At 43.5% G+C, this 15,054-nt stretch overlaps 1 protein-coding gene across 2 annotated transcripts in view; it reads right to left on the bottom strand.

The window, feature by feature from the left end:
- The window catches only part of ANO6 (anoctamin 6), a 187,082-nt gene extending 174,077 nt beyond the window's left edge, over window positions 1-13,005 (bottom strand). For both annotated transcript variants that reach the window (XM_059402953.1, XM_059402954.1), the window contains exon 1: window positions 12,728-13,005. In XM_059402953.1, coding sequence (XP_059258936.1) covers window positions 12,728-12,800 — 73 coding nt within the window. In that variant the 5' untranslated portion in view covers window positions 12,801-13,005. The remainder of the gene's footprint in view (window positions 1-12,727) is intronic.
- Between the last annotated feature and the right edge of the window lie 2,049 nt (window positions 13,006-15,054).

The raw sequence follows: 15,054 nt of genomic DNA, 5'->3' as shown, positions 1-15,054 counted from the left end.
CCTCTTTTCATTGTGCTTTGATCTACCCAGACGGAATGGGACATCTAACTTTTCTTATGGCTGATGCTACTAGAGGGGCCTAGCAGTGTTTTAAGCTCTAACAACTGGGTACAGGCAAATCAGTCTCAAACCTCAAACACACAAAATGAAACATATCATTTCATGTACCTATTTTTGCAAATTAGGTAGAGATTATTTTATTTTTATATCACTAAATTCAAAACAATTCAAGCCATAAAGGTAACGATTTCTTTGTGGGCTCTTGTCTTCAGTTTTATCATTTTGCTCTGTATCCTATTCTTGTCTTTTAACAGGTTTTATCTGACTTCAAACTTTTCAGTAATACTTAATGAAGAGAAATTTTAGCTCTGGGAGCAAATGAGACATGTCTGAATTTTTCCATTTAAAATAACGGACCAGGGCACCTGGGTGGCTCAGTGGGTTAAAGCCTCTGCCTTCGGCTCGGGTCATGATCCCAGGGTCCCGGGATCGAGCCCCACATCGGGCTCTCTGCTCAGCGGGGAGCCTGCTTCCTCCCCTCTCTCTCTGCCTACTTGTGATCTGTCAAATAAATAAATAAAATATTTTAAAAAATAAAATAAAATAACGGACCATTCAAATAATAACTAAATATTACATGTCTATTTTAAAACTGCGTATTTTAGGGGCACCTGGGTGGCTCCATTGGTTAAGCATCCAATTCTTGATTTCAGCTCAGATCATGATCTCAGTGTTATGGGATTGAGCTCCCTGTCTGCTTCTCTCTCTCTCTCTCTCTGCTCCTCCTACTCATTCATGCACACACACGCTCTCTCTCCCTGAAATAAATAAATCTTCCTAGGGCGCCTGTGCGGCTCAGTCTGTTAAGCCTCTGCCTTTGGCTCAGGTGATGATCCCAGGGTCCTGGGACAGAGCCAGTGTCAGGGTCCCTGCTCAGCAGGGCGCCTGCTTCTCAGTCTCCCTCTGTCTCTCCCCTGTTCGTTCCCTCTCTCTCAAAAAAATAAAATCTTTTAATAAAAAAGTAAATAAATAAATATTTTTAAACAATGCATATTATGTTAAAAGTTGACTTCATTAAAATTTCACAGGATCAATATCAAGAACACTACTCTTAAACAGTATCTACTCTACTTAAACAGTAGATACTTTGAAAGTCTTAAATTTGCCAAATTAAGAAATGCCCTTATTTCTTTGGTGTTTTCTTTTACTGTAAAATCTAGCAAAGTATCATTTAAGTTTCATTATCAATCTTTATAGTATATTCTCTTACCTTACTAAAATTATGTATCTTTCAAAAGGATGATAGTGTTGTGAAATATATCTACTAGAAAATCTAACTTAAGTTACACCAGTCAATTATACTGTATTTTTCTATGCTTGGTTGTTCTATAAATGACTCCATTGTTTGTTGGCCTATTATGTGCCAGGAACTGTCCCTTGTACTTTTATATATTAATATTATTAAACCTTGTAACAATTCCATAAAGTATCATTACCCTTTCTATATTAGGTCTACAACATTTTTCTGATATGGAAACCAAGGCTCCAAAGTTATAAAAACCTACCCGAGGGTTGATCTATACACAAAGGCCTACCTTCCCAGTCTTTCGTAGTCCTTCAATGATCAAAATCTTTCATCCATTCACTCATTCAGTAAGCATGTACTGATCGCCTACCATGTGCGCAAGCACTATGCTGCTCAAGGAGGTGACAGATCTCCTCAAGATACTCACAGTTTCATGAGAAAGACAAAGACTAACAGTGAGCTATATACATGGAAGGTATAGCCTTGGGAGAAAGGCAAAACCTCTAGTGAAAACCAGAAGAGACAAATCTGGGCTGAGATACAGGAAAAAATTGTTACCCAGAATATCAACATTAGCTTCTAATTATAGAGGGTTTTCAGTGTATCAGGTACCGCAACACTGCAAAGCAAGACTTTTTTTTTTTTTTTTTTAATGACATCACTGCTACAGTCATGCTTGAAGTAGGTTCTAATATCAGCTCTGTTTTAGAGAGGAGGGGAACAAAGCTCTGTTACTACTCAAGGTCACACAGCTAGTAAATGTGTGGGCTAGAATTTGAATCCCATCTGTCTAAAACTGAAGTGTAAGCAGTGGTAGTCTTAACCTCAGGCAATTTGTCTGAGGAGAACACTGGGACAGAGGTCAGATAAAGAACTCTGAGGAGAATGATGGGCAACTGAGGAGCCAACATGGGATAAATAAAAAGGACCACAGGCCAATAGAGAGCCCCATTTCTTCCTGATACACTACAGGGTGCCCGTCCATATCCCCAGCCAAGGTAAGGCGAGGTTAGCTATAATAGATGGTGGAGATAATCTTTCAACACAAGGAGAAGTCATCCTTTTCTTTTAATCTCTGGTATAAATATCTCTCATCAAATTCAGATTTTCACTTGCAGATCCAAACCTCAAAAAAAAAGAGCACTTTCACCTAATCCCCAATACCTACACTCATCCAGGGCTTCAAGGGAGAGAGTGGATCGGATCCCTCAGACAGGGAGCTAAGGCCCTGGTGTCTCCTCCCCTTCAGACCCACAAGGATGTAGATGCAAGAATGGAGTTTGGGTGTGCTCCAGTAACAAGGTGGCTGGGAGGTCCTCTCTCTGAGATACAAGGTCATTCCACGGGGTGCCTCGGTGGCTCAGTGGGTTAAAGCCTCTGCCTTTAGCTCGGGTCCTAGTCCCAGGGTCCTGGGATAGAGCCCCAAGTCAGGCTCTCTGCTTGGTGGGAGCCTGCTTCCTCCTCTCTGCCTACTTGTGATCTCTGTCTGTCAGATAAATAAAATCTTAAAAAAAAAAAAAAAAAAAAAAAGGTCATATCCAGTTCTGAAGATGTTTAAAGAATGAGGGGCCGAAACTGACTGCCTGTACACACAATGGTCAAGAACTAGAATGTGGGCAATGGGAAGGGTGTAAGGCCAAATGGGTTTTTCACGTCAGATCAATGATCACGCCCACCACAGACCACCTCCCTGCCCTCCCTCCAGTGAATGGCAAACATCTCTGAACGATCTTTCAATTTTCCAATTTCAGGAGTAACAGTGGAATCAGGGAGAACTCTGACCACTAAAAATTTCCTCATTGATCTTCCTCTCCCCTATTCTCCCATGATATTCAATTCTTAATAAAAACGATTTATTTCTTACTTAAATGTCTCCTTCCTCATGTCTTGTACATACAATTATCTGATGACACATGGGAGCGCACATACTTTGGCAAGAAGTGCCTGACAGCAATTGAGCAAAAGGGCTAAGCTACAGGTACTACCGATGGAAAAAACAATTTCTACCTTTACGAGCCATTTATTGGGAGCCCACAAAGTAACAGGCCTTAGGATCTTTTGCTAAGATTCCCTGAAGGAGTTTCCTCCTGAAATAGGTTTCCTGGAATTCGGAAAACATTGTCAGTCTGCTTGAAGATGGGGGAGGGGGGCACACACAATAATTATCTCTTTGCAGAAAGCACATGCTATTCTTCGACTCCTTTATCTTTAGGCACCTGTGTCTGCAGCACAGCTGCTGTCACTGTCATCCTTAACCTGACATTTAGTGGGCAGTTTCTGCACAGACGATGTGACCCGAGCAATACAAAATGCAGAGCCAGTGTGTAGGAGAGAGGACTGAGAGATCACAGAGGTGAAGAGTAGCCACTTTTTTAAAGATTTTACTTATTTATCTGACAGAGAGAGAAAAAGAGAGAGAGAAAGCACAAGTAGACAGAACAGCAGGCAGTGAGAGAAGGAGAAGCAGGCTCGCCACTGAGCAGGGAGCCTGATGCGGGGATTGATCCCAGGACTCTGGGATCATGACCTGAGCCGAAGGCAGACACTTAACCGACTAAGCCACCCAGGTGCCCCAAGAGTAACCATTTCTTAGGCTGAAATTAAAATGAGGTGAGATCTTTAAAAAAAAATGAAAAAAGTAGCATGTAAATACATGAATTCATTAAGATGGTGACATTGTAACTGCCACTTGCAGAGCATTGAGTGAAAAGCCCCACATGGCACTACACAGACACTTCGCATCTTCCTAGCAACCCTACTAGGCTGAAGAAAGCGGCTCAGAGGAGCCAAGCAACTTGCCTCAGGTAATAGATTCTCAATGTCAAAGCCAACCACAAACTCGTCTTCTGACCACTGGCCATTCCACTCCCTTGGCCCTGCTCTGCATCAATACTGCCTTCCCAGCCCCTCGTCAGGGATTCACCTTCCACCCTCCCTCCTTAAAATCTCCTATTTCCCTAGGTGGCATCTCTGACCAATGAATTTACTACATGGTTTCCTTACTACTCGTCTCACTTAGAAACAATGGTGGGTTTTGCTTATTCTAATTTTTTTTTTTTTTTTAGAAAGGGGATCTTATCTTTTACACAAACTTAGCATCCTCCAGGGCTTGTTTATTTAATCAGTAACAGCAGAAAGAAATAAAACAATATAAAAAAATAATGTTAAGGGGTGCCTGGGTGGCTCAGTGGATTAAAGCCTCTACCTTCTGCTCAGGTCATGATCTCAGGGTCCTGGGATCGAGCCCCACATTGAGCTCTCTGCTTAGCGGGGAGCCTGCTTCCACCTCTCTCCCCCTGCCTGCCTCTTTGCCTACTTGTGAGCTCTGTCAAATAGGTAAGTAAAATCTTTAAAAACTAAAAAATAAAATAATGTTAAAAGTCTGAGTTTTATACGTGAGAAGGGTATATAATGTTTGCTTACAATTTAGTGGGGAATCATTTTTCTTAAAAACTAAGCACAAATCAGAAAAAATAACAAAAACAAAATAAAGCTTAAGGCTGTGTCTAGGTGACGCTGGAGAAAGGTTTAGCCATCATTTTGTTTGTGCCAAGCTGAAAATTATCTTTCAAATATCTAGGTAGAAATCATAAAAAATTCAGTTATGTCAACACAATCTTAGTTTATGTAAAACAAGCTTTATAAACAAGCCTATAATTCGCCTAATTGCACTTTGTGAAAGAACATCTATTTGCATGACTGACCTAGGGCTGAAGTACTGCCAAAGTTAAAATTAAAATTATAAAAAAGATAATTTTAAAGATCAGTATCCTTTTTCCCCTCAATTTCAAGGATTTGTATTTTTAAATAATGTGAGAAATAGCAGAGTTTCAATATCCTAGATGAAAAGCATTAAATATAAAAGCCACATCTGGACTTCACAAAAGAATACATTTTCCTTCATTCATATTTTTAGCTACCGAATAAGTTGCTGCAGCAAGCTTTTTCAGTGAGAACTCAGACATGTAGCCGGGGCAGTGATAAATACCACAGCAGAGAAACTTGCTTATTAACCCCTCAACCTGTCTTCCATGCAAACATTCCATCTGATGTTCTGGCTGAGGAGTATCTGAATAGCTTTTTGATACATAGCCACACTATTCCATTCCTGATGTTTTCATCTAGTATTCTTTAAACTGGCTGCTTCTTGGGATGGATACTAATTAATTTTAGTTGCAGTATTCTAGAGCAAGGCAAAACCAAAGGAAATGCAATAATGGCAATGATGATAAATGACGTAAGACAATCCGTTGATTGTATTAAATTCTCACCATCTCCATCTTTATATGGGAGCTACCAGTAAGTTGAAGTACATTTCCTTGGTTGAAGTTAATTGGAAACGATGTTTTCCTGTTCTAAAACTGGTGATTTTTGCACAGACCCCACCCTGACTACATTGCACCAGAAGCAGATCAAGCTTTAATCTTACAGCGTACAAAGCTTCCATTAAAATCTAAAACAGTCCCGTGCTCGCTTCGGCAGCACATATACTAAAATCTAAAACAGTCCCTTAGCAAATGTTTATTGAGTATCTACTATGTGAAAAGCATTACAGTACACAGGCTGTGAAGTAAGTGCGTAGCACCTCTCCCTTTAAGACTATATAAGCTTTGGGGTGCCTGGGTGGCTCAGTGGATTAAGCCTCTGCCTTCGGCTCAGGTCATGATCTCGGGGTCCTGGGATCAAGCCCTGCATCAGGCTCTCAGTTCAGCAGGGAGACTGCTTCCCCCTCTGTCTCTGCCTGCCTCTCTGCCTACTTGTGATTGTGCTCTCTATCAAATAAATAAATAAAATCTTAAAAAAAAAAAAAAGACTTATTGAATCAGCTAGAATACAAAACACAAACTGGTAAGTATAACAGATGAAAACCTAAAGTATTAGCTACAGTGGAAACTTTTATTAAAATATAATCATTTTACTCTAACCTGCTATAACTACCCACTTTGAAAGTTTAAGACCATTTTTTAACCTAAAGCTAGATTATGGGATTCCTAATAATGCATTATAATCTCCCTTCAAGAATGTCAGAATTTAAATAGCATCTCTGACAGAAACCTTCACAGGAGCTTTTGGTCTAAATTTACTGGTTTCTAAAAGAAAAAAAAATGTACAGTAATCAATATATGTGACTATTGCAACCACTTGAGAAAAAGAAAGGGTTGTGAGTGCGGAAGTCTTTTAGAACTGTGTGTCAGATTTAGAGAATGACTGGAATTACAAGAGGAGATGGGAAACATTTTAGAAAGCAACTCTTTGACTTGAAAGTTAAAATGCAGAAGATAAATTGTGACTGAGGGTTTGAAACTGAAAATAACAGGTTTATATTTTTTAAAAAGGGGGCAAAACGACACTCAAAAGAGAAAGGCTTTAAGGATCGTTTGCTTTGTTTTGAACTGTCATTCTACTGGTAGAGACAATCTTCCCCTCGCCATAGCAGATAAAGACAGCATCAAAGTTCATTTCATCAAAGTACCACATTTAGGAATACTCAAGACACATCGTTGTCCTAGCCCCACCCACTTATCTATTTCTGATCCTTTCCGAGGCCATTCAGGTGTGGCATCTGAAGAGTCCTTTTGGCAAGATTACAGGCTTTCTCCTTAGTACCACGAAGGACCCTGGTACACATCTTGATTACAGCAGTAATCACAGACTAGTGCAATTATCTATTTGTGTATCTGCCTCCTTCCCAGATAGTGAGGTACAGGAGGTCAAGGACCCTGGAACCCAGCAGAGTACCTGATATGGACAATCGACAGATAATAAGGGAATCTCAAAGTGACATAGAAGAGAATTCTACGAGGGCCATAAAACCACCAAGCATAATGTTAATCAAACTGTTTTAAAACAGCAATTCACTTATTGATCTTTCAACAATGATCTGCTTGGCTTCTACCAAAGAGCAAGCACCATTGGAGGCACAAAGGGCATAGCTTCAAACACAAAGCATGCAAGACCCCTGCCTTCAGGAAACTGGTATGTCAAAGGAGGATGAGAAAGCGAACATTTTTTTTTTTAATTGTAGCAGTGAATGTCTACAATGTTCAGGATATTCTGCATGATCTCTAGAAGACCCAAAAGACCTAGTCCTCAGTGCCCAAGAAATTTACACTCTAGCTGTGGGGATAAAGATAATCAACAACAAAGACAAAATACAAAGTGCGTGCTAAAAAACAAAACAAAACAAAAAAGTGCATGCTAATCGTGTAGAACAGAAAAATAAGGTGTGTAACAGTTTACTGTTGGGCACTCTGGGCAATGAGGATCAGGACTAGCTTTCTAGGTTTTTGACAGGCTTGGAAGAGAGTGAGCCACTGAAATACAGAGGAGCTAAGTCTGGTATTAGCAAGGAAGGGAAATGGTCTGAGCCAAAGCAGAGGAGAAAAGTGTGAGACTTGCTGGAATAATAGAAAAGTCTCCCCTCATGCACAGCTGCCACCACTTGCCACCTGATCACTCAGCTCAGGTCCAAGAATCCAGCTGTTTGCTTGTGGCCTCAGAGAGGTCACCTCTTTCCTAAACTTTCAGACCACTGCTTTCTACTCTCATGGCCACTGCAGGCATTTCCAAACGTGACTACCAGAAAGGCTTACCTCTACCACCTCCCCTCTCCACCCCACTTTCCAACATGCTGCCAGGGAGATTTATCTTAACGCAAATTTGCTCCCGTCACTCCTTTCCTTAAAATCTTTCAGGACCTCCAAATACCAAATCCTTAAAACATGCAGAATATTCTTCATGGTGTGGCCCCTTCTTGCCTCCCTAGCCTTGTGGCTGTTCCCTTCTACCACGGGCAACTCCATGGAGCTCCTGAGTTTCCCTCTGCCCTCCCTGCCACTGCATCTGCCTGGTCCTCCAGCGCCCAGCCCAGCAATCTCTGCTGGGAAGCTGCCTCCTGCACCTCTTCCCATGGCTGTGTACGCAACTCGATAATGGCACTTACTGCAAAGGGCTGGTTCCCGGCCCCCACCTCTTCGCAGCCAAGGGGTGCATTTTACTCATTTTTAGTAAAGCCCCACACCCAATCTTGCACCTAGCACAGAAGGGTTGCTCAGTTAATATTGATCTAGGATCAGATCTTCAGGTGATTAAACAAAGTTTGTAGGGATAGAAATTGTGCAGTAAGTCTGTGTAAAAATGTGAGATTAAAAAAGGAGCCAATAAAGACACTTGAAAGATACAGCTAGACCATCAGAACTCAGAGGTAATGGGCCTCTGCTCACAACGGCCCTCCCCTCCCCTGCCCCGACTCACAACCAATGACTCAACCATCAGCTGTGGGGATCAAAGCGTAAATTCTACCATAAACAGATTGGGAACCCAAAGCAACGAACCAAGCATCTAAACAAACCTTTTTGCCTGAACCATCTGACTTATTCCTGATAATTCCCTCCTTTTTTGATAACACTTTACCTGTCTCAGCAAAGTCTGAACCACAGAAATGCAAAATCAATCAATCAATCAATCAGCACACTACAGTACCTACATTTTGGCTATAATAGATGTTTCTATCATTTTCTACATGAACAGGGAGAAATGATGGATTTTATTTACTGATTAATGGGGCGGGGCGGGGAAGCCCATGGGAGGAGTCCTGGAGGCAGGCCAGCCAAAAACACTTTTTTTGCACACAGGCACACAAAACCTTTCTGGACACATGCTATCTACCAGCATCAGTGCAAAAGGGCTAAAAGCCACATGTTTCCTGCCTCTACTGCCCACCTGTCACACCTGCATTTGGTTGTTGGAGCTGATTTAGAAAATAAGGGGTCTTTTGCAAAAATGTTCTCATGCCAACAGGTCGCCTCATTCAGAAACCTTTGGGGACAATTTCTGGTGGCCCTGAGCAAAGTAAATAAGGAAAAGATGCTCATAATAAGATTACCATCTCTGATTCTCTGGTCAGGTTCAGGCCAAACAAGGAAGCAATCTTTACACATAAAGCAAAAGTAAGCAGAAACCCACTGGTGGGGTGGGGGAGCCCTAAAGCCCAGTCTACTACAGGGCACCCTTCCATGTATGTACATAAAACATGTATATCCTACAACCAGGGACCGCAACTAGTTTAAGAAGTTTTTCTTTCTGTGTTTTGCAAATTATCTGGTGATCGATGTTTTACCCAGGAACTACATCAAAAATAACTCTACTGTTCTGAATGACAAAGTTAATATTCACAGAGGAATTACATAGAAACCTTCGGTACCTGAGTGGATTTTAAATTATACAACTATTGGTAATGACAATCCAGTACTAGGAGAAATATGTTAGTCAACAGCTTTAACATAGCACTACATTATAAAACAAGAGGCACAGGTGAAAATTATCATCTTCGTTTCACTAGAACTTCCTCTCCCATAGTTGAAAATTATAATTATTTTGTTAAAGGCTATATACCATCAGCCTACTTCTGCTAACCTTTAAAAAGACTTACTACTTTACAATGACATAAACTTTCTATTGACCTGGTAAACATTTGTGCTTATTATAAAATCAGTGCAACCCACACTGAACTTGTATAACAACCAAAGACTGCTGAGATAATAACTCTCTGACATAAACTGTTGAGTTGACCCTTAGAGACAGTAAAGTATCAGTATCAGTAGCTTATGGAGGGAAGGGTGAAGGAGGAGATATTTAACTTTTTATTAAATACAGTTACAGTTTGACTCGATAGAAACAGCATAAATTACATCTGTAATTACAAAAAAGAACCTATTGCCACACACTTAAGATAAATTTTATGATGCCTCATCTGGTAAACATAGACTAGACCAAATTAGTTTTCTTTCTAAACTGAGATCTACTGATGACACAGCAGAACAAACAAAGCTCAGAGTCTCTAGCTTACTTTGATTTCCATTAGGGTTTTTATCCTTATTTGTTTACAATACTCAACATAAACAGTAACACCTCACCATAACAGACAAGGGAGGGGGCTGTGTTCAGTCAGTTAAGCAACTGCCTTCAGCTCAGGTCATGATCCCAGGGTCCTGGGATTGAGCCCCCCACATCCTGCTCCCTGCTCAGTAGGGAGTCTGCTTCTCCCTCTGCCCTTCTCCCTGCTCCTTCTCTCTCTCTCCCTTACTCTCTCTCTCAAATAAATAAAGCTTTTTTTTTAAAGTATATTCCTACAAAACAGACTATGCTACTTTACTATAACTTTTTAAAGTTTGCTCCTATAATTTACATTTTTATGTAATCATGATTTACCAGTAAAGCCTGCTAAATAGTAGTATTATACGTTATCTGACAGCTGAGTGACCAGGTGTAAAATGGACTAATAATGCACACAGGTCTTGAAAATCATAAAGTCTGGGTTTGAATCCTAACTAGTTATACAAAAAGCTAGGCAGATAAACCTGTGAGTTTCAGTTTTCTCTCTAACAAAAAAAAGAATACTACTGGCTCCCTCCATCTAATAAATTGTTCTCAAATGAATGAAAAGTAAAGCTAAATCATGAAGTATAAGCCCCTCTATTCAATTTGTTCCTGGTCAACAAGAAAGTTATCTAGTTCTTTGGGTGTTAATGAGCAGTGCCTATAATAACCAAGATATAAAAATAACTTAATTGTCCAAGTATAGATGAATAAAGATGTGGTGTGTGTGTGTGTGTGTAACCATCACCACCACCACTCAGTCCCCTCACCACTTCCTCAGCCTTGCATGTGGGCAACGGAATATTATTCAGCCTCGAGAAAGAAGGAAATCCTGCCATTTAGGACAACATGGATGGCACGTGGAAGGGCATTATGCTAAGTGAAGTCTGACAAAGATAATTACTGTATATCACTTACAGGTGAAATCTACTACTACAGATAAAGTCATTTAGAGGTGAACTCATAGAAACAGGAGAATGGGGGTGGGGGGAGTGTTGGTCAAAGGCACAAACTTCTGGGTGCTTCAGTGGGTTGAGCCTCTGCTTTCTGCTTGGGTCACGGTCTCGGGGTCCCGGGATGGAGGCCCGTATGGGCCTCTCTGCTCAGCGGGGAGCCTGCTTCCTCCTTTCTCTCTGCCTGCCTCTCTGCCTGCTTGTGATCTCTGTCGGATAAATAAATAATTTTTTTTTTTTTAAAAAGGGCACAAACTTCCAGTTGTAAGACAAGTTCTGGGGATCTACGGTACAGCATAGTGATTATAATTAATACTGCATCCTGTACTTGAAAGTCGCCAACAGAGTGGACTTTAAATGCTCTCACCACAAGAAGGAAATGGTGATTATGTGAGATGATGGAGGTATTGGTTAAAGCTATGGTGGTAATCATTTTGCAACATCTAAGCGTATCAACTCAGCACTTTATAAACCTTAAAGTTAGAAAATGATACGGAAACTATAGCTCAATACAGCTGGGGGGGAAATGATAAAAACCACCCCTAGCTCCTAAAATTAAGTTACTTCTAAAGTTATCAGAGAAAAATAGGTCTTGAGGACAAGAGCAGGAACTGTTATGTTTTAAACTGATTTTGCTTGCAGGAAACAGACTCAGAGTCTCTGAGCAGACCAGCAGGGTAATTAAATTGCCAGTCTCCTGGAGGGACCCAATGTGTCATTCCCTGACAGTGATATTCTCCCTTCTCCTCCAGTAGTTCTCCCCTTCCCCACCTCCTCCTCCCTTCCCTCTTGTTTGTTTTGTTTGTTCTACTCTTAAACAACTCTCCCTGCTTTCCGTCTACAACTTCTAAACATTTTAAACTCTAACTGGAAATGGTAACACCCAGGCTCGGCTTCCACCCCCCACCACCACCTCCCAGTCTCGCCAAGCTCCAGGAGCCCTCTGGACTTGTAGACATATCCGGAGGTCCGCCGGGACTAGGGTTTACTCCTCCAATCACGGCCCCGGCGGGCTCCGCGGCTGACAAAAAGATCCCGGGCCTCCACCCGCGGCCACAAATCCGTTCCCCGGGCGCCCCACCCAGCCCCCACCCTCCCTCCCAGAGCCGATCCTTTCTTTCACTTTACAGCGGATGCAGGTGGGTCACACCCCTGTTCTCCGAACCGGGGCCGGCTCCCCGCCCGCGCCGCTCTCCGGAATCCCCACAGCAGGTTCGAGGCGGGGAGGAAGTGACCCCAAAGTTGCCGCTTCTGAGTCAAGACGTCGGCGCGCGGAGACCTCCCTGTATCTAGCATGACTGTTCCGAGGCTGCGGCTGCGGCCCGCCCGGACGCAGTTTTCGGGAGCCCGTGCGCGCCCCGCGCCTCCCCGGCCTTCCCCCGGGCGCCGGCCCGCAGGCAGCTGAGGCTCGAGGCGGCCGCACTGCGGCCCCGGGACCGCGGCGCCGTCTCCCTCCTCCCCGGCCGCCCGCGCCCGCGCCCCTCCGAGCGGCCGAGGGTTCCCGCAAGCCGCTCCCGCGGAGGGCGCGGCGCCCACGCGCAGTCCCCAACTTCTTCCGGCGTCGGCCCCCGCCGGGGAACCCCTCGCTCACCGATGTCCCCGTCGTCGTCGTCCTCCTCCTCCTGGTCCATTTCTAACAGAACGTCCCTGGTCATCATTTGCATGGCTCCCCCGGAGGGCGGTTCCGAACTTGGCGCGAAGTTGGGGGGTCCCGGGTTCCGGAACGACGCGGCTCTGGCTGGGCCCTGCGTCCGGGCGGGGACCGCGGGGCGCGTCTGGCTCCCGGCTCAGGGGCTGCAGCGCCCGGTCCGCACTCCTGGAAGCCCCGCCGAAGCGGCCGCCGACCCGAGCCCTGCGCCCAAGACAGCCACTCGCCACCAGAGCGGGGCCGGGCCACTGAGCATGCCCAGTGAGAGAGCCGGGCTCGCTGCGGAATGATTAAACTTCCCCCAGGTTTATTAGGCTCCCAGAAGGAAGTCGGGACGCGAGCCGGAGCAGTCGGCGTTCGCGTTCTGCACGCCAGTGACCTCGGGGAAGGCGGTGGCGAGAGCACGCGGGGGCGGGAGTGGACAAGGTTCCCCAAACGTTGCCTCCAAACGAGGCAGCGCCCTGTTCTAAGGTCATATATGGACAAGTCCTGGGGCTTGCTTTTTTTTGACATGTGTTACTGCAGAGGGGGAAAAACGCCGCAACAGCTCAGGTGGAGAACCCTGAAGGCGAGCACGTTTGAACCATATGTAAAGGCTAGGTGGAGCCCATGGAGGATCTTCAAGCATCAATTACTCTGACCCCAAAGTGAGGGAACATGTATTCTATGGGGGCAAGGGGAGAGGAGATTGCAGAGAGAAGAGGCGAAACTCGCAAATAATAAACGATACTCGAAAAAAGACAGAGAGGGATCTCAAGAAACGTGTTCACAAAAGGCCGCAGGATTTCCGCATAAAGGGAAGTTAGAAAGCGAGAGAAGCGCCCCCTACCCCCGCCCGCCTGAGCACACGCAGGGAGTGGTCGCGAGATGGTCATGAGTCAGCTTAGTCCTCCCTATCAAAAATGCAAAAGAAGCCAAAGAATTTCCCTATGGTTGGAAGCAAGCTCTACTATAATGCAGTGTGAAAGACTGTAACAACCAGAGGAAACAAAGTACTAAATAAAATTGGGGCAGAAAGTAAAAGAAAGCGACCGAAGCGAGCAGAAGGAGAAATACAAAGAGATTTCTACTTTTAAAGACTCATGGGGGCGGGGGTGGGGTAGTTTGAACTGCAGGTTCCTGGGATTGTGTGTCTGCAGAACTGTTTTCAAAGAAGCTGCTGTTAGGTTCATTTTGATTCCTGAAAAGGGCTTAGAAGGTATATTTGAAATCCTTGTTATATTCATTGCCCTATACTTCTCATCAAAACTCTTTTTAAACAATTTTATTTATTTGACAGAGGCACAGAGGGGGAACACAAGCAGGGGGAGTGAGAGAGGGAGAGGCAGGCTTCCTGCTTAGCAGGGAGCCCCATGCAAGGCTGGATCCGGGGACCCTAGGATCATGACCTGACCCCAAAGCAGACGCTTAACGACTGAGACACCAGGCACCCCCCATCAAAATTTTTTATATTTTTTCCATGGAGGTACCAGAATTATCATAATTATGATGACAGTAAATCTCCCGTGCATTTTATTCTCCCGTACATTTTTTTTGAATTTCCATATGTAAGAAAAAACATTGGGACCAATCATAAGTGGGAGAACAGACACAAATATGCATAAGACCTGTGGGAATTAATTTTAAGAAAATGTCCAATATCTTAAAGAACAGAATTCTAAAAAAAAAAATTTTTTTTAAATAGGCTCCACACCCAGCGTGGAACCCAACACAGGGTTTGAGCTCATGTCCCTGAGATCAAGACCTGAGCTGAAATCAAGAATTGGAGACTTAACTAACTGAGCCACCCAGGAGCCCAGAGAGAATTGTTTTTAATATAAAGAGAAAACAATACATTGCAATGGGCAGAAGGGGGTGGGGGAGGGGTATCAAAGAATAAAGAAGGTGTGGGGGGGGGTGAGGAGGTAAAAAGAAGATTGTTTTCTTTCCTGAACTCCTCCCCAAAGCTTATGGGACCTACTAAATTAGAAATTCCAGAGGCATTTTAGCGACATGATCAGTTATCACAATTTTCATTTAACAAATGTGTACATTGTGCTTTTTATATGCTAGGCATAGTTCTAAATATTTTACATTGAGTCATGTAATCCTCATAGCAATTCTAGCAATTATTACCACTCTTTTACTCAGAAACAGGATGATTAAATAACTAATTCAATATCACATATAGGAAGTAAGTGGCAGAGCTGGGGTTCAAACCCAAGCATCTAGAATCTGGACTGTTGGCCATCTGATAAACCAACTCTAGAGACAAATCACTCCCCTCACCC

The sequence above is a fragment of the Mustela nigripes genome, chromosome 6 (genome assembly GCF_022355385.1).
Source record: "Mustela nigripes isolate SB6536 chromosome 6, MUSNIG.SB6536, whole genome shotgun sequence".
NCBI classification, from domain to species: Eukaryota; Metazoa; Chordata; class Mammalia; order Carnivora; family Mustelidae; genus Mustela; species Mustela nigripes.
The sequence above is the reverse complement of the archived record's forward strand: the minus strand, read 5'-3'. Positions and strand labels throughout refer to the sequence as shown.